Source organism: Odocoileus virginianus, chromosome 12 (assembly GCF_023699985.2).
Source record: "Odocoileus virginianus isolate 20LAN1187 ecotype Illinois chromosome 12, Ovbor_1.2, whole genome shotgun sequence".
Lineage (NCBI taxonomy): Eukaryota > Metazoa > Chordata > Mammalia > Artiodactyla > Cervidae > Odocoileus > Odocoileus virginianus.
Window position 1 is genome coordinate 53,712,231 of NC_069685.1, and position 18,249 is coordinate 53,730,479.

Genomic DNA, 18,249 nt, shown 5'->3' on the forward strand with positions numbered 1-18,249 from the left:
TCCCAAATCCGATCTCTGTTTCTGTGAGTTTGATTTTTTTTTTTTTAGATTCTGCATATAAGTGAGATTGTACTGTTTATCTTCTCCATCTGACTTATTTTACTTAGCATGGTACCCTCGAGGTCCATCCCTTTTGTCACAAACAGCAATGGCAAGATTTCATTCTTTACCATGGCTGAATAGTATTCAATTGTGTATGTATGTGTGTGTGTGTGTGTGTGTGTGTGTGTGTGTATACACATATTTTCTTTATCCATTTGTCTATCGATGGGCACTTAGGTTATTTCCACACCTTTGGATGCTGATTTCTTTTCCTTCAGATATATACCCAGAAGTGCAAATGCTGGCATCTGGTAGTTCTAATTTTTACTTTTTTAGGAGCTGCCTAATGTTTTCCACAGTGGCTGCACCAATTTACATTCCCGCCAGGGGTGCACAAGGGTTTCCTTTTCTTTACATCTTTACCAATATTTGTTATTTCTTGTCCTTTTTGGTAATAGGCATCCTAACTGTGAGGTGATACGTTATTGTGGTCATAAAGGATTTTCTTAAGCCACTATAACCACTCTGCCAGAAGGGAGAAAATTAATGTGTTAGATTACGGGTTTAGAGACTTCTCTCTACGTGTATGTCAGTGGGGTGCTCTGTCTTCAGGGAGTTTCAATGAAAGGGTTGGCTTGAATGTTTCTGGGTTCTTTACACATGTTCTCAGTTCCTTAGAATTTGGGGTGTCTGCAGAAGTCTGGAAACTGTCAGGGGTGGGCAGAGGACCGCAGGGTGGCTACAGGAGCCCCATTTGTTACCTGAAGGGCCAGCTCCGGGTCCGGCACTCACTGTGGTATTTTCTGTCTTTTGCAAGCGTCCCACTACTACAAATACAGGCAGCAGTTCATCTTCCCAGGTGAGTTTCCTGTGACCTCAGTTTCTTCCAAGCGAGCCCACCGAGGCATGGCAGCTGCTGTGAGGGGACAGAGGCGAATGTTGCCGGGGTGGACGAGCCCAAAGAGGATCAGGTGGAACCATCCAGACCACATCCAGACTACTGGATGTGGAGGCAGGGGTAAAAAGGGTGGGGAGTCCAAGGACTCAGTGGCACCAATGAGGTCCCAAAGCACAAATGGAAAGGCCTGAGTGGGTGGTCTGCAGTGCAAGGATGGGCAAGGGTGGGGAGGGGTCCCGAACCCCATGGTGGGGGAGAGATGGTCAAAGGGGCTGGAATTGGGCATGGGAGACATGAAACCAAGAGGCCTCATCATCCCAAAGGGGACTCAGGAGTGAGGAGAATCCAGAGATGATGCTTCAGTGGGTGCTTCGGGCCAGAGTCTTGGGGGCTCCGGCAACCCCATAGGTGCCAATGGGGAGTTTTGTTCAGGATGTCATCTTGACTACTCATGCATCTTAGCAGGTCAATTCAAGTGGCCAGGGAAAGGAGAGAGGGGATTGGGCAGCCAGGGACTCCTGATCTGGTGAGAAGCTTCCAGCCACCGGCATCTTCCAGGAGTCAGGCTTTTGGGGGAGCTTGTGGACCCCTCGTCTGGTTTCTGACTGTCCAATCTTTGGCTCCCAGATGTGGTGCCGGTGCCGGAGACGCCGACGCGGGCGCCCCAGGTCATCCTGCATCCAGTGACCTCGAATCCAATGTAAGTGGGGTAGAGACCTCTCCCCCTGCCTTGGCCTTTCAGTTTGCTCAGGATCCCTGTCTTCTTTCTTCTTCCTGGAATTGATGGGGTGGGAGGCAGGGTGGGGGGAAGCATGAGGGGGCCACAGAGACAAGCGAATAACTTGGTCAAAGAGAGGGAGAATGAGACAGCCCAGGCTGAGAGGGACATTGCTAGTCCCTGTGAGTCACTTCTGCCATGTGTCTCTGGTCTTGCCAATCAGGTGTGACTTCAGGGGCAGGACCATTTCCTTCAGACCCCCAGACCCTCCTGTGATCAGAAAGACAACTTCTCCCAGGCAATAGCTAAACCTTAATGGAAGGGCAGTTATTCTACATCATTATCCCCTGCTTAAAAAGGAAAATTTAGGTTTATACTAGAGATCAGTAACTTACAGCCAATGGGACAGACCCATGTTTTTGTAAATAAAGTTTTATGGGAACACTGCCATGCCCATTTATTCAAAACATGCTATCTATGGCAGCATTTGGACTACAACATCAGAGATGAGTCGTTCCAACAGTGACCGCTGTGTGGCCAGCAGACCCTCAAATATTTACTATCTGGCCCAGCAAGTTTGCTGATCCCTGGTTTCTAACATTACAAAAATAAAATGAGCTTATTTTGTGAAATTTAAACTATTCTATGAAAAAAGAAAAAGAATAATTTATAATTGCACCACTCTTAGAAGTATGCTCTATTCATATTTTACATACTTGTGATCTAAACCGTGTGTGATTTCCATCCTTCTCTGTTCATCCCTTAATGCTATAACATCATGTTTTTCATACTATTCCAGACTCTTCATACGCATTGATTTTAAAATACCATATTGATTTGGAATGATTTCCTTAACCGTTTCTCTACTGCTGGATATTACATCTTCCCATATTTCACTGTTATAAACAGTTCTGCAATGAACATCTTTGTGTGTGATGTCTTTAGCATCCTTAGAATACAAGCCCTCTTTCTAGGCACTCTATTGCTCATGCAGCCAAAGTGAAATCACCTTCCATAACTTCTTTGGTTATGACCCAAGTCTAGGGTATGCTAAGGACCCAACTTTGGTTTGACATCTTTCCAAACTCACATTTTTGCCTATCTGGTTTTTCTTCTGGCTCCCCCAGCTGCTCCATCCTTTCTGACCCATGTTACCAACTTTGTTAAAGACCCAAATGGTACATCTCTGAGATCCAAGGAGCAGCAGTTTGCCGGGGGATGTTGTGCTGACATCTAGCTCCAGATCGTTTCTCTGCAGCACATAAACCAGTTCCACAATTTGTGCAAGATGAACTCCAGGTTATTAACTGAGAGTCAGGGAGTGCTAGTGAAAAACGGAGTCAATAAGTGCCCACGATCTGCTTAAATGTGTGTGGAGTGATGGGAACTGACTCTTTGCAGCAGGGAAATCATTTAATAGCCCCGGCTGCTGTAATCACGCCTTAATGCAAGACAGGAGGGCAGCCCGTTCTGTTGGGCGTGAGGAGGGACTCCAGCTGCATTGTTCCACCTCCCCCGGGGCATCAGATTTCCAGCGTGCAGTTTCTGCCTTTCAAAGCTGTACTATAAATTATTGGTTATAGGGCGGCAGATGCTACTTCTTTATTCTTCTTTGAGCTGTTACAATCTTTCAGCCTCCCTCTCACCAGGAGTCTCTCCAGCAAGTGGATTGACTCTGTCTGCAGGGTTGGCAGCTTCCTGGTGAGGTCTGAGAGTCAGGATAGGGGAGCCCCCATCAAATAAGGAGATGGGTTGGGGGAATCTGCTAAGCTTCCACTAGGGAAATAGGAAGGGGCCATGATGTCCATTTTGATCCTTTTCTCCCACTAGTTTCAGTTCACTCTGGAAACATCCTCTACCTTAAAAGCCCACTTCCCCCACCAAATTCTTCAACACACACTGTGCCTTGCATTTCCCTCACGTATTGTGTGCTCCAGCAGGCCCACAAATCCCCTGCATGTGCACCCAACTCACACGCACACAGAACAACCCCTGCACAGAGCACGTCCCATGACACCCACCCAGCCCTCAGTGGACACTCAGCACTCGTGGTGTGTGTGCCCCCAGCTCCTGTACCCGGCTTGTTCTGTGCTCAAAACACAGATGCGGCTCAGGAGCTCGAGAGTGCGTGGGGTACACACACACGTGTGCACACTCACACGCACACCTGTGTCTTCCAGTCCAACGCAATCTGTCTCCTCCTCCTCGTTCTCACCCACCCATCTCCATGGAACGTGATTGGCAAGGTCCAACTCAAAACACTGCAAGCTTTCAAATTCATCCAGTAATCCTCTCTCTTGGGCATTTCCATCACCATCCATTTATTCAGTTCATACCTAACTTTTGACCCTTGTTACTCATAGCCTTTCTACACTAGTAATATAAATATTCCTTAAGGTCAGGAAGCCATGTCAGTTTCAATGCTGTATCCCTCTAAGGGTCTGGCACTGTTCCTGACTCTTAATTCTAATCAAATGAGTGAATGAATGAATGAATGAATGAATCCTTCCAAAGAATCCTTCCAAAAGATTCAGAACTGTAGAGATCTGATTAATTCTTTCCTAAGGAACACCTAGAGCTCTGGGGATTCTGCCATCCTTGGCACTTTATAAGGAATTTATAAGGCCAATTTGTACAGAAATTGCTAGATTAGGGGAAACCAACAAAGAAAAATGAGCCCCGAGCAGACCAGAAAGTCCATTTAAAACAATGTCCTTGTGCACCTCTCCTTGGTGGCGAGGTTATGGATTATTTTAGACACAAGCAGTGAAGGGAAATTTGAGAAAAAGGCTTAATGGAGAGCTTCACATTTTAAGACGTTTCATACATGGATCAAGTCAATGCATGCACCCATCATTTCACCCTAGGGTCACGTTTATTTTTCTTTCTTTAAAGCTTGGAAGGAAATCCATTACTTCAAATTGAAGTGGAGCCAACCTCGGAGGTGAGAACCAGAGAGCGATGAAGCAAATGAAGCAACTTTTTCCAGGGGCTGCCCACTTGGCAAAGGCGATTGATGTCTTTGATGACACACAGGGCTTAGGGTGGACTGGGGGTACAGTGCCCTGCTTGATGGACGACTAACGAGCAAGGGGCCCCTCCTGGTGCCAAGTCTAATGGGCCGTTAACATGGTGTGCATCATGGAAAAGCTAGTTGTGCAGAAGTTGGCAGGTGATCTGCATTCTTAGTTGAAAATTCAGCTCAGAGCCAGTGAGTACCAAGGGGGATGTGCCCCACTACTTTCTGAAGAATATGTGAGAGGAGGGGACGAGGGCCTCAGGGTCTCGGGCTTAGTGTGGTGTTAAGAATGTTCTGGGGCCTCTTCCCACCTGCCAGAACCCCTCGAGGAATAAACAAAGTCTTTGGGGTGAGAACCAGAGCCCTGACTCCTCGACTCTGCTGGTGGGTCTTGAACTGAGGGGAATAGAGTCAGGATCCCCAGAGCAAATCATGTCCTTTTCTGGAATGATCACAGTAGCTGGAAAGTGACCTTGAAAGAAGCTGTATTTCCCATGTCATTTCTCCTGAACATGCCTTTGGGAGTAGCTTGCTCAGGTTTGGTGTTTAGAGAGACTGCACCCGGCCAAGGCGCCTCCTTCTCCGGCCGTCTTGTCAGGCTCCAAGCCCATGAAAATCACCACCACCTCCTCCCCCCGCCCCCGCCCCCCCCACCACTGGGCTCAGGCCACTGCTGCTTGCACATTCCAGCTGAAGAAGCCAAGGCGCCAGGCCTCAGGTGTCCCTAGACACCACGCTGGGAAGGTGGGTCCCCAGGCCTGGAGTTTCTAACTGTTGCAGTGGTCACGTCCAAGTGTGCCTGAGTCATGTGGGTGTGCAGTGAAAATGCAGAGTCCTGGCTCTGGCCTGTGGATTTTCTGATTCAGAAAATCTGGCTGGGGCCCATGAGTCTGTATTTTTTTTCAGCCATCCTGGCAGCTGTTTCATACAGGCAGTCAGGTCTGTGCAAAGAACTCAAGAGATCTTTGCCTCATGGAAAACCTCACACCACCCCCAGGGGTAGATGTCATTAGCCCCACTTTATGATAAGTCAAGGAATGCCCAGAGAAGTGAAGCTCCTTGCCCAAGGTCACACAGTGGCCAGATTCCAGCTCATCTGGTCTGACTGTTAAGCCCATTCTGTCAACCTTTCACTCTTCTATCTCCTGCCTTCCCAACTGAACAGGAACCCCAGGCCTCCGGCCTATACCGAGTACCTCTGACATCTCCTGGTTTCTGCCTCATCAATTCAAATTCCTCCAAGGGAACGAAGGCCCTCTCTGTTAAGGATTGTCACATGTTATATGCAGGTGTATAGGATGTCCGTATTTCAGCCTATTGTCTTTCTTACTCCCACATAAATAACCAGACAAGTCAGAACATCATGGTCTAGTAAGAGGGCATCAAATATTAGGAGTTGAGAGACCTGAATCTTAACCCTTGCTCTGCCTGTCGGCCTGACCAGAGAGCTAGACACTTCCCACAGGGACCAACCATCCCTGTCTGCCGGTTTCCCAAGTGTGAGACTGTCAGCTCCCAAAGGGGCAAAGTCCTGGGAAACCAGGATAGGTGGTCCCTGCCCCCCAGCATTTCTTCTCTCTGAGCTTCAGTTTCATGATCTCCCTTTCAGCTCCTTCACTTCAGCACAATGATAGACAGGAGGTACTTGGGCAAATAGAGAGACACGTGTGCACTGGCCAAAAACACACAGTGGGAACCTGGTGGGCAGGCGGGATGCTGACGGGAACTGACCCCTCTCCCTCTCTGGCCATAGAATGAGGAGGGCCACGACGAGGCTGAGGAGTCGGAGGATGATTTTGAGGAGATGAACCTGTCCCTCCTCTCGGCCCGGAGCTTCCCTCGCAAGGCCAGCCAGACCAGCATCTTCCTCCAGGAGTGGGACATCCCCTTCGAGCAGCTGGAAATCGGCGAGCTCATCGGGAAGGGCCGCTTCGGGCAGGTGTACCACGGCCGCTGGCATGGCGAGGTGGCCATCCGGCTGATCGACATCGAGAGGGACAACGAGGAGCAGCTCAAGGCCTTCAAGAGAGAGGTGATGGCCTACAGGCAGACGCGGCATGAGAACGTGGTACTGTTCATGGGCGCCTGCATGAGCCCGCCACACCTGGCCATCATCACCAGGTCAGTCCCGCCCGGGTTCCCCACTGTCATATTCATTCCCAAAGCTCTGCTTCCGGCAGCATTGAGCAGTGGGGGTTCTGGTAGATTCAACATTCTGGTGAATAGAGAGTCTGGCTTTACCAATCACATCTATGGTTTGAAGCTTTGAGATTCCAGAAAATGCTATTCATGCTGCAACTCTGGTTGAGAAGTTCTGTGGAGAGAGCTCCACGTGGGAAGTCAGAAAAGCTGGTATTGAACCCCCTTGTGCTCCACATTTGTGAAAAAGCATCTTTGAGACTCACTTTCTCCAAATGTAATTGAGTGGATTAGACTAGCTCGGGTGTCAGCAAACTTTTCCTGTAAAGGGCCCAATAGTGTTTTTGGCCTTGCAGGCCGTAAGGTTTCTGCAGCAACAGCTCATATCTGCTACTGTAGTGTGAAAGCAACCTCAGGTAAACTATAAGTGGATGTATGTGGCTGGGTGCCAATAAAACTTTGTTAACACAACCAGGCGATGGGCTGGGTTTGACCTACAGACCCTAGTTTGTTGAACCCAGACTAACATTCTGATGACTGATTCTGGCTTTCATTAAAACAGCAGCGCACATTTGTAGGGCTCACTGTTGTTCTTTTAAATATTCAGGATCCATGGTTGATAGCTGTACAAAAGGGGTGGTTAACAGAGAAGTGACATTAGGAGCATATCAGACATTGGGAACTTTTTTGGACTTGATGTCTCTAACCTCCCGCAGTGATGTAGGCATTGGGAAAAATAACTGTAGATTCAGTTGAGCAGTTGTGGAACAATCTTTTGATATGTTTTTAAGTTGGGGCCTTTGCACTCCTATCACTTAGGACTAGCCATAGCACCAGTGTTCTTGGTGTGGCCTATGATGCCAAGGGCCCATTAGGAATCTTCTCATTCTTAATCTCAACACAAGCAATAAGATCCCAAGTACACAAGCCTTGCATCTTGCTAAGTGCTATGGTGGGAGCTGTGGGCTCAGGGAAGAGCTGGTATGTCTTTGATCTACTCCCTTGTGATCCATACAAACCCTCTTTGAGTCCACTTGTAAGACCTGGGTGATGGGTAGAGGCTGTATTATCATCTGTCACCATTGATTATGCAGCTGGTGGGTTGACTGGAACTTGTGTGTCAAATGGTAAGTGCTTGCAAAGGATTAGAGATCTAAGGATGACTCTTCAACCCTTCTTTAAACCAAGGAAGAAATGATCAGCTCTCACTTCTACACAGGACCAGAAGTGTCTATCAGATAATCAGCCAGATCATATTCAGGGATGAGCTGCTCTGAGTAGAGGAGAGGATCAATAAGTTTTTCTGAGTAACAAACACCCCCAAACTTCACAGTTTCTCACTAGTCTGTACACAGTTCTTCTGGGCTAAGCCAGGCTCAGTGGCTGGGGTCTTGGATGTGTCTGTGGTCTGCTGGCAGGTCAGGTTGAGGGCTGGTCAGTCTCGAATGCCTTCACTCACGTGAGTGATGGTTGGACATGTGTCTAATGGTTGGCAGATTGTCAGCTGGGGTGCCTCAGTTCTTCTACACGTGGCCTCTCACCCCACAACAGGCCAGCTTGGGCTCCTTCCCATTGTGGTCTCAGAGTTCCAAGTGCAGCAAGACAGCAAGAGGTCAAACCCTGATGCACAGAGGCATTCACATCTCTGTCTGTGTTGCACTGGCTGATGTCCAGTGGCCAAAGCAAGTCACATGGCCCACCTCTATCCAAGGCGTGCAGAACAGACTCTACCTCTGGCTGGGAGGATTTGGAATGCCATTGTTGTGAGAATGTTCATTCAGGGAGAGGGCCAGTGTGTGGTTGTTTTCCCGCCTACCACTGCCAGCAAGCCCCTTAGCTCCCTTTTCTTTCTCCTTTCTGGTATGTATCATCTATATTAGCAGGCTGTCTGCAGTCCTTTACTTGAGGTACACAAGTCTGATTAGAAGATAGTCTTTCCCACCACCACTGGTTTCTGTCCCTGTTCCCACCAGTCTGTAAGCCCAGCTCCCTCTCTCTGATCAGCTCCTCACCTTCTGGCCTGATAAACCCCTCTTTTTCAAATCCTCAAGTTAGAAATTCAAAATCCATCACCTCTTCTCCTGTGCCTGGACCCTCTAAGGACCTCCTGGCCTCTGACTTTTTCCAGGAGTATCGGTGGAGCCCACTTACCCACGCCTCCCTCCCTTCTTCCCCAAGGGCTGGCTAATTGGAAATGGATGGATGCAGTTAGCAGCCTTCCTTGAAAAAAAGAGTGGCCATTATGAAAATGTGTCGCTCCCCCTGCAAGCCAGCTGCGTTGGCGGCCCCTTTTCTATTATATACAGAATCCTGAGTCCCCCTCCCCAAGCACCATAACTGCCTGCAGATTTCACAAATAGCACAGCCTTTTCCTGGCACCGCGATAAAGACTTCGCAGCTTTGGGACATATAATTGGTCTCTGAAGTGTTTTGGTATTTTGTTTGAAGAAGCCAGATGAGCCCCAAAGAAGTGGCATTTATTCCATATTATTGTGTCATTATATATTTATCTGGAGGAGGGGCCAGGTGCCCTCCTCATTCCCGTTCAACACCTCCACTTGTTGGCCACCCAGGTTTCTTATCTGAACGTTCAGTTTGAAACCAAATATTTGAGTAATTCGATTAATCACTTGCATTCGTGCAGTTGGCTGGCAGAGGTTGATAGTTGGATGCCAGCCAACCAACTGGAACAGCTTCTGGACCCTGGATTTATTTTACAGGGAACATAAAACCAGATAATCACCTGGCATATTCTAGATAAATTCACAATGGCATGTTCTAGCCAATTACTTAGTAATTATCATCGAAGTTAACACGTATTTCTAAGATTAGCTTCCTTGTAATGCGGTGTGGGTGGCTCTTGGGGAGTGAGTAATAACCAACTAGTTACCCAATTGCTAGAGCCACAAATGCAATTAGTAGCAAGATTGCTAAATCGTTTCACGATTGGGTCATTATAGGATTATTGCCAGGCTATTGACTGTCTGCACAATCACTCATTTTTTTAAAGCCCCAGATGGAATTTGAAAGCCAATAAAGATAGGATTGAATGAAAGCATCTCTTGTCCTTCTCCCTTGCTGCAGAGTCTCTTAGATCTCAGTTTTCCCATCTGTAAAATGAACAGGTAGTAGCAGATGTTGGTTGCAGGGTCCTTCTTTGTTCTCTGAGCCTGGGCCACTTCAGAAGCAGTCTGGAACAGCCCTGGAACCATGCTTCCCAAAATACAGTCCACCAGGGCCACCTGCATCAGAACCACCAAAGGGAGAAGGGTCATTAAAATGCAGATTCCTGGGTGCCACCTCTATTCATTTCCTAGGGCCGTCAAGACAAATGGCTACAAACTTGATGACTTAAAGCACCATGCATTCATTCTCTTACAGTTGTGGAGGTCACAAGTTTGGAGTGGGTCTTGCTACAACCAAAGCAGCACTGCTTTGTTTTCTGGAGGCTTTGAAGCTTTTAGAGCTCCCAACTTTTAGAGCTGCCTTCCTTGCGTCCCTTGGCTGTGGCCCCTTCCTCCATCTTTAAAGCCAGCAACGTGGCATCTTACTTCCAACTGTCGCAGGTCACGTCTCTCCTATAAGGACTCTTGTAGGACCTACCCAGGTAATCCAAGATAATCTCCCATTTCAAGATGTTTGACTTAATGGCAACTGCAAAGTCCCTTTTGCCATATAAACTGACAGTGACAGTGTTCAGCAGTTAGGAACTGGATATCTCTGGGGGCCATTCTCCAGTCTATTGAATTGTCCTCAATCTGGTGGATCAAGTCTATTTGTAGGTGAAGCCTTTTTCAACCAAGCTCCCATTCTAATTCCAACAAACACTTGGGATCCTGCCCTAAAGAGTATCGCCAGGGAGTATTATTTAAGTGCACAGTGTAGGTGTCAGATGCATCCAGCTAATGCAGATGGAAATGGAAACAAGGAAATTTCCAAGGAAGACAGATTGGACAGAATTACAAAGGACTGCAACCTCAATGGGAGGTAATGTGTTACCTATCTGGTGACAGGAGTCTGGGCCAACCTGCCTTAGCTTGATGCCATGGAAACAAAACACATCCCTGAAGTTGATGTCTCCAGGAGGGCCTCCCCAGGGCAGCCTGATGCCCCTGAACCCACCCTGGCCACGTCACAGATATGGAGACTGAGACCAGGAGAGGCCAGAGGGAGCCCAGGACAGGAGCACAGATCTCCACCATCAGTATGCCTCCTCCCCTGACAGTTTGAAAACCCCATCCTTCTCCAGGCTTGTCCATCCTCCCATCCACCCATCCATCCATGCAACGGATATTTAGTAAACTCTTATTAAGCACCAGGCATTTTGCTGGATGTTAGGGGACGATAGTGAGCAAGACAGACATGGACCGGGTTAATAGAGGGCTATCATTTTATTTGGAGAGACAGCAGTAAATACTAAAGCAATAGAGATCATTTGAGTAGGTCCCAGTCTGTTGAAGGAAACAAACTGGAGAGATGTGCTGCAGAGGGACTTGGGTATCAGGGTAGTTTTAGTGATGTGTGTGTTGGGGTGGGGTGGTGTCCAGGCAGCCTCTCTGAAGCAGTGATATTTGGGCAGAGACCCTGATGCTAGGAGCCAGCAGTGCAGACGTGGGGGCAGGGCACACCCCACAGAGCGGATAGCAAATGCAAAGGCCCAGGGGTAGGAGTGAGCAGAGGGTGATTAAAGGACCAGAAGGAAGACTGTGGTGGCAGAACCTGGTGGGTGAGGGCAAGAGGGTAGACAACGAAGGTAAAGAACCTGGCAGGAGCCAGACTGGAGAGGGGAGGGGCTCTCTAGCTGGTTTGGGGGGCAGGATTTAAAACAATACCAGCACCTCCCAGTCTCTCATCCTTGGCACTGTGACCTTCTCATCCTCAGCCCTGTGGCCTTTGGGGCTGGACAATTCATTTATGGGGGCTGTCCTGTGCATTCGAGGCACTCCCTGCCCCCTGCCCACTAGGCACCAGGAGGACTGACTCCCTAGTTGTCATAACCCAAATGCCTTTAGATTGCCAACACTGCCTGGGGGCAAAGTCACCCCAGTTAAGGGCTCTAGTTCCCAGAGAGCCTCTAATTAGTCTAGAGGGGCTCGGCCCTCAGTACAAAGCCTCCCCAGGTGACTCTTGGCGGCCAGGAGACCCTCCGTCATGGAACCTAAAAGCTCAATGAGAGGGCTGAATTTTATGTTCAGTGCAGCAGGCAGGGACAGTATCCAGTGTATTTGGGGGCAAAAAGTGAGAAACTTGCAACATGAAGGGTACTGCAGAGTGTTTTTAAAGAAGGGAGTATTTTGATGGCTGCCAAGGCAACAACAGTTCAAAGAAATGTCACTCTTTCTGCCCTAACTTCCCAAAATGATCAAAGAGCTGGTGGCTTTGGCGGGTGCCAGCATCCACTCCCACCGCCTATCCCATTGCCCCTGGCCAGACCAGAAAGCACTGTGTTATAAAGACCACCCTGTCGTGATTTCTATATTAACAGTGAATGAGGGTCTGCACCAGCAGAGGGGAAGCTGCCAAGTGTGAGCCTAGGCAGAAAGAAGCTGCCCCATCCCTCCCAGAAAGGTTTATCACAATGTCCCGATGTCCTCTTTACATTCTTCATCAGCCAGGGCAGGAGGACTTGGAGAGCTGTGAGCCAGGTAGAGGCTTTTCTTGCCTTTCCTTACAGCTAAAGAAGGCAGCATAGCTGATCCTCATTGTTAAAACCATTTCCCTGACTGAGGGGCATTTATTTAATGATAATAAATGCAGAATCCTCCAGAAGCAACAGATTCCACCAGCCTTCAGCAAGGCACAGTGACAGTCTCCTGGTTATCAATGTGCCCATTTTCAGTTAAGTTCAGTGGCTCAGTCATGTCCGACCCTCTGCGACCCCATGGATTGCAGCACGCCAGGCCTCCCTGTCCATCACCAACTCCCAGAGTTTACTTAAAATCATATTCACTGAGTCAGTGATGCCATCCAACCATCTCATCCTGTTGCCCCCTTCTCCTCCTGCCTTTAATCTTTCCCAGCATCAGAATCTTCCAGTGAATCAGCTCTTCACATCAGGTGGCCAAACTATTGGAGTTTCAGCTTCAGCATCAGTCCTTCCAATGAATATTCAGGACTGATTTCCTTTAGGAGGGACTGATTGGATCTCCTTGCTGTCCAAGGGACTCTCAAGAGTCTTCCCTAACACCACAGTTCAAAAGCATCAATTCTTGGGCACTCAGCTTTCCTTATAGTCCAACTCTCACATCCATACATGACTACTGGGAAAACCATAGCCTTGACTAGACAGACCTCTGTTGGCAAAGTAATGTCTGTGCTTTTGAATATGCTGTCTAGGTTGGTCATAACTTTTCTTCCAAGGAGTAAGCATCTTTTAATTTCATGGCTGTGGTCACCATCTGTGCAATTTTGGAGCCCCCCAAAATAAAGTCTGCCATTGTTTCCATTGTTTCCCCATCTATTTGCCATGAAGTGATAGGACCAGATGCCATGATCTTAGCTTTTTGAATGTTGAGCTTTAAGCCAACTTTTTCACTCTCCTCTTTCACTTTCATCCAGAGGCTCTTTAGTTCTTCTTCGCTTTCTGCCATAAGGGTGGTGCCCATTTTACAGATGAGAAAACTGAGGTCAGAGAGGCTAAGGGACCCCTTGTCCAGATCATAGACCAGATAACTGGCAGAACCTGGAATTGAGCAGATGTACATCTGAATATATAGACATGCTCCTAAGGGGTTGGTAGTTGAGGTAATTGGGAGTCAACATTATCCACCTTCTGGTCTGGAGTCTGCATGCTTGTGGGCAATGTGTAGTTAACTTCTTTCACCTGGGGATTTTAGTATCTGCAAAACAGTTCAGAGGATATAGCTCAGAATATTCTCTACAGCCCTTAAAAGTGAAAGTGTTAGTTGCTTAGTCATGTCTGACTCTTTGAGACCCCATGGACTGTAGCCAGCTGGGCTTCTCTGTCTATGGGATTCTCCAGGTAAGGATACACAAGTGGGTAGCCATTCCTTTCTCCTGGGGATCTTCCTGACCCAGAAATTGATCCTGGGTCTCCTGCATTGGGGAGGAACTAAAGAAAGTTCCTCGACTTCGCTTAATGGTTAAACTACTATTATTTTGTCTTGTTTGGCTGTTTTCCTTTGTCTCTGCATTTTCTCACTTTTCTAATTAAATTTTTCCTCCCAGGGAAGGCCTGGGAGGCCAAAATTTTTCTATAAATTAGAGGCAAGGGAAGGACATGGAGGGGGGGGTTTCTGTCCCCAGAAGGCCGCATAGGGTTCTGCCCAGCTACGATCCCCTCTGTTCTTTGATACTCTTCAATCTTGAGAAGGAGCGGGTATAGGACGAGAAGGAGAAATCCTAAACTCGGCAGAGGAACCTGGCTTTAGGGGGGGACTAGGTGTCAAGGTGGGAATGAGATGGGCATGTCTGAGAACTACAAGGAAGCAAGAGCGAGTGATGGGGGGCGGGGGAAAGGAGCTACAGGGCCTCAGACATGCAGGTGAAGCCTTGGAGTCTATCCTAATGCAGGGGGAAGATTTTAAGCAGGAGCTGCTCCCACCCCTCTAGAAGTTTCCTGAAGGCCAGGCTGCTGCCTCCTTTGACTCTCACCTGTTTGAATCAACTGTGTCAGAACTCGTTTGGTTGAGAGCAACAATGCCATTGACCAAGCCCAGCTCTGAGGGATGCAGACAGAGGAAGTCGGACTCTGGGGTGTCCCGGCGGTCAGCGTGGTGTTTCTAGAGCTTTGAGAAAGATGCTGAATGGTTCCTCTGCCTTTGGGAACACAGTAAACTTCACCGCGATGCTCTCACAGGGATGGAAGTAGGGGAGAGTGACATGTTAGGGGCATTACCTTAAATAAACACCTGGTCTCAAAAGAGGGGCTCGGGCTGTGCACCCCAGGAAAGAGAGCGAAGGAAGGAGAACATTTCTCCACAGCTCTTGAGCAAGTTTAATTTCTCATTTAGTGAGTGTCATCAGTCCCCTTGTTGGGTGCCTGGAGCCCAAGTGCAGTTCTGCAGTCGTGTCATCCTGACTGTTCTGCCGGCACACACAGGACATCCACAGCCTGTCCTCATCTCCCAGGGATGAGATAGGAATGAAATCCCACGGGGCCTCATTTGCACAGCTTTTTAAGTCTGGTAAATATCAGGAGTTATTTAATAGGTTATTTATTTCCAGCTCCGAATCAGTTCCTATTTTTCACGCTTTCAAACATAATATCTCCAGGCTGCTATCTTTGACACACGGAGGACCCTGCCTTTTTCTAAGATGGTAACTTAGTGCCTGAATGAGATCTTTTTTGTAACTCTGTACGTATGGGCTTTCTGATTTTTTTTTCTGTCTTCAGGCCACTTTGATTGTCCTAAATATATCATACAAGAGTTGGGGGGAGGGGGGCCTGAGCACATGAAGATTCCGTTCCCCCCATCATCTAGTGGAACTGACTTCCTTTTATGTTCAAAAAGCTGAATTGCTTTCTCTTTATATAAAGCACAGCTGAAAAGATTTTTTTGTCTGTGGCTGTCTTTAATTGTGCTGGAATGTAAGATGCCCTGGGACCTTTGTGAAGGAAGCCTATAAATGTGCTGCATCATCATCATCATTATTATTAGCATCATCTCATTTACATTGTACATGCCTGTTGGTAAATGATCATGTGACCAGCAGAGGACTTGTGTGGGTGAAAAGTCATGCCACTGCTTTCCTCAAATCTGAAAGATTCTACACTGGCCGGTGTGACACCATCTTCACTTGCCTCTTGTGTCTTACTACACAAGTGATAACTCATTTGTTGTTGAAAATACAGATCAGCAAAAAGAAGAAAGTGAAATTCACCCAGAGTGTCTCCAGCCAGAGGCATTTTTGCTATGTATCATTCTAGGCAGGTTTCTGAGAATATATGCCAACTCACAGTTTGTATTTGTCAGAGTAACAAGTAGCTGCTGTAACAAATAAGCCTTAAAACATTAAGTGGCTTAATACAAGAGAAATGTATTTCTCCTTTATGTAACAGTCCAAGACATGTGTTTCTGGATGGCAGGTGGCTGTTCTCCGTGTGGGGAGGGCTTCATGCTCAGTCCCATCTTTTGGAGTTTTTTCCAGGGCTCAGAGTCCTCTGTGATTCGTTGGGGAAAGAGGAGAAGCATGGAGGGTCACATGGGCCACACACCATTTCACTCGCATGTCATGGGCTGGCCCAGCCCCTGGGCCACACCTGACTGCCAGGGAGGCTGAGAAATAGCTAAACTATATCCCTGGAAAGAAAACAACTTGGGTTTCAATGAAGAACCAGCAACTCCGTGACAAACACATTTATGGGTAGGGTCGGTAAGATATGGAGAAAGAAATGGCAACCCACTCCAATATTCCTGTGTGGGAAATCCCATGGACAGAGGAGACTGACAGGCTACCGTCCATGAGGTTGCAAAGAGTTAGATACAACTCAGCATGTTGTTGTTGTGGTTCAGTCACTCAGTTGTGTCCGACTCTCTGCGACCCCCTCAACTGCAGCAGTCCAGGCTTCCCTGTCCTTCACCATCTCCTGGAGTTTGCTCAAACTCATGTCCACTGAATCAGTGATGCCATCCAACCATCTCATCCTCTGTTGCCCCCTTCTTCTCCTGCCTTCAATCTTTCCCAGCATCAGGGTCCTTTCCAATGAGTTGGCTCTTTGCATCAGGTGGCCAAAGTATTAGAGTTTCAGCTTCAGCATCAGTCCTTCCAATGAGTATTCAGTGTTGATATCCTTTAGGATTGACTGGTTTGATCTCCTTGCAGTCCAAGGGACTCTCAAGAGTCTTCTCCAGTACCACAGTTCAAAAGCATCAGTTCCTCGGCACTCAGCCTTCTTTGTGGTCCAACTCTCACATCCATATGTGGCTACTGGAAAAACCGTAGTTTTGACTATCCTCACCTTTGTCAGCAAAGTAATGTCTCTGCTTTTTAATATGCTGTCTAAGGTTTGCATGGCTTTCCTTCCAAGGAGGAAGCATCTTTTAATTTCATGGATGCAGTCACCATCCACAGAGATTTTGGAGCCCAAGAAAATAAAATCTGTCACTGATTTCATTTTTTCCCCATCTATTTGCCATGTAGTGATGGGATCTGATGTCATGATCTTAGTTTTTTGAATGTTGAGTTTTAAGCTAACTTTTCCACTCTCCTCTTTCACCTTCATCAAGAGGCTCCTTAGTTTGTCTTTGCTTTCTGTCATTAGGATGGTGCCATCTGTACATCTGAGGTTATTGATAGTTCTCCCGGCATCTAAACAACAAGTCCTTCTCCATTGAAAATAAACTCCTCCACCAACCCTGTTCATGGCTAGCTGTTTTCTCTGAATGATTTTTTGCATGGACAATACCTGTTTTGGATTTGAGTCTATTATTGCCAATGTCATCACTCCTGTTTGCCTCAGTTTCCTCATCTGTAAAATGGGGATGACATTGATCTCTTTTTCTAGAGAGGGATAAGAATTGGAGATCTTGTATGAAAAGGCTGTAGCTTAATGCCTCTGGTAACTAGAGGTGCTTGATACCTTGTATCTCCCAGTTGCTATAGTAATGACAGCATTCTAACAGGGATGACAACAATAATGAAAATGATAGCGACAATTAGGAGAAGTATGGGGAAAGAAATGCAAAAAGGCAAAATGATTGTCTGAGGAGGCCTTACAAATAGCTGTGAAAAGAAGAGAAGCGAAAAGCAAAGGAGAAAAGGAAAGATATTCCCATTTGAATTCTAATGCTATTCCAAAGAATAGCAAGGAGAGATAAGAAAGACTTCCTCAGCAATCAATGCAAAGAAATAGAGGATAACAACAGAATGGGAAAGACTAGAGATCTCTTCAAGAAAATTAGAGATACCAAGGGAACATTTCATGCAAAGATGGGTTCGATAAAGGACAGAAATGGTATGGACCTAACAAAAGCAGAAGATATTAAGAAGAGGTGGCAGGGAATACACAGAAGGACTGTACAAAAAAGATCTTCACGATCCAGATAATCATGATGGTGTGATCACTCACCTAGAGCCAGACATCCTGGAATGTGAAGTCAGGTGGGCCTTAGAAAGCATCACTACGAACAAAGCTAGTGGAGGTGATGGAATTCCAGTTGGGCTATTTCAAATCCTGGAAGATGATGCTGTGAAAGTGCTGCACTCAATATGCCAGCAAATTTGGAAAACTCAGCAGTGGCCACAGGACTGGAAAAGGTCAGTTTTCATTCCAATCCCAAAGAAAGGCAATGCCAAAGGATGCTCAAACTACCGCACAATTGCACTCATCTCACACGCTAGTAAAGTAATGCTCAAAATTCTCCAAGACAGGCTTCAGCAATACGTGAACTGTGAACTTCCAGATATTCAAGCTGGATTTAGAAAAGGCAGATGAACCAGAGATCAAATTGCCAATATCCGCTGGACCAT

The 18,249-nt window shown here is 47.2% G+C and overlaps 1 protein-coding gene across 5 annotated transcripts in view; it reads left to right on the forward strand.

Annotated features, from left to right (window-relative positions):
* Nucleotides 1–18,249, forward strand: part of KSR2 (kinase suppressor of ras 2) — a 470,209-nt gene that overhangs the window by 387,321 nt on the left and 64,639 nt on the right. For all 5 annotated transcript variants that reach the window (XM_070475296.1, XM_070475294.1, XM_070475292.1 and 2 more), the window contains 4 exons: nt 860–901; nt 1,568–1,640; nt 4,554–4,602; nt 6,431–6,798. In XM_070475296.1, the coding sequence (XP_070331397.1) occupies nt 860–901; nt 1,568–1,640; nt 4,554–4,602; nt 6,431–6,798 (532 nt within the window). The remainder of the gene's footprint in view (nt 1–859; nt 902–1,567; nt 1,641–4,553; nt 4,603–6,430; nt 6,799–18,249) is intronic.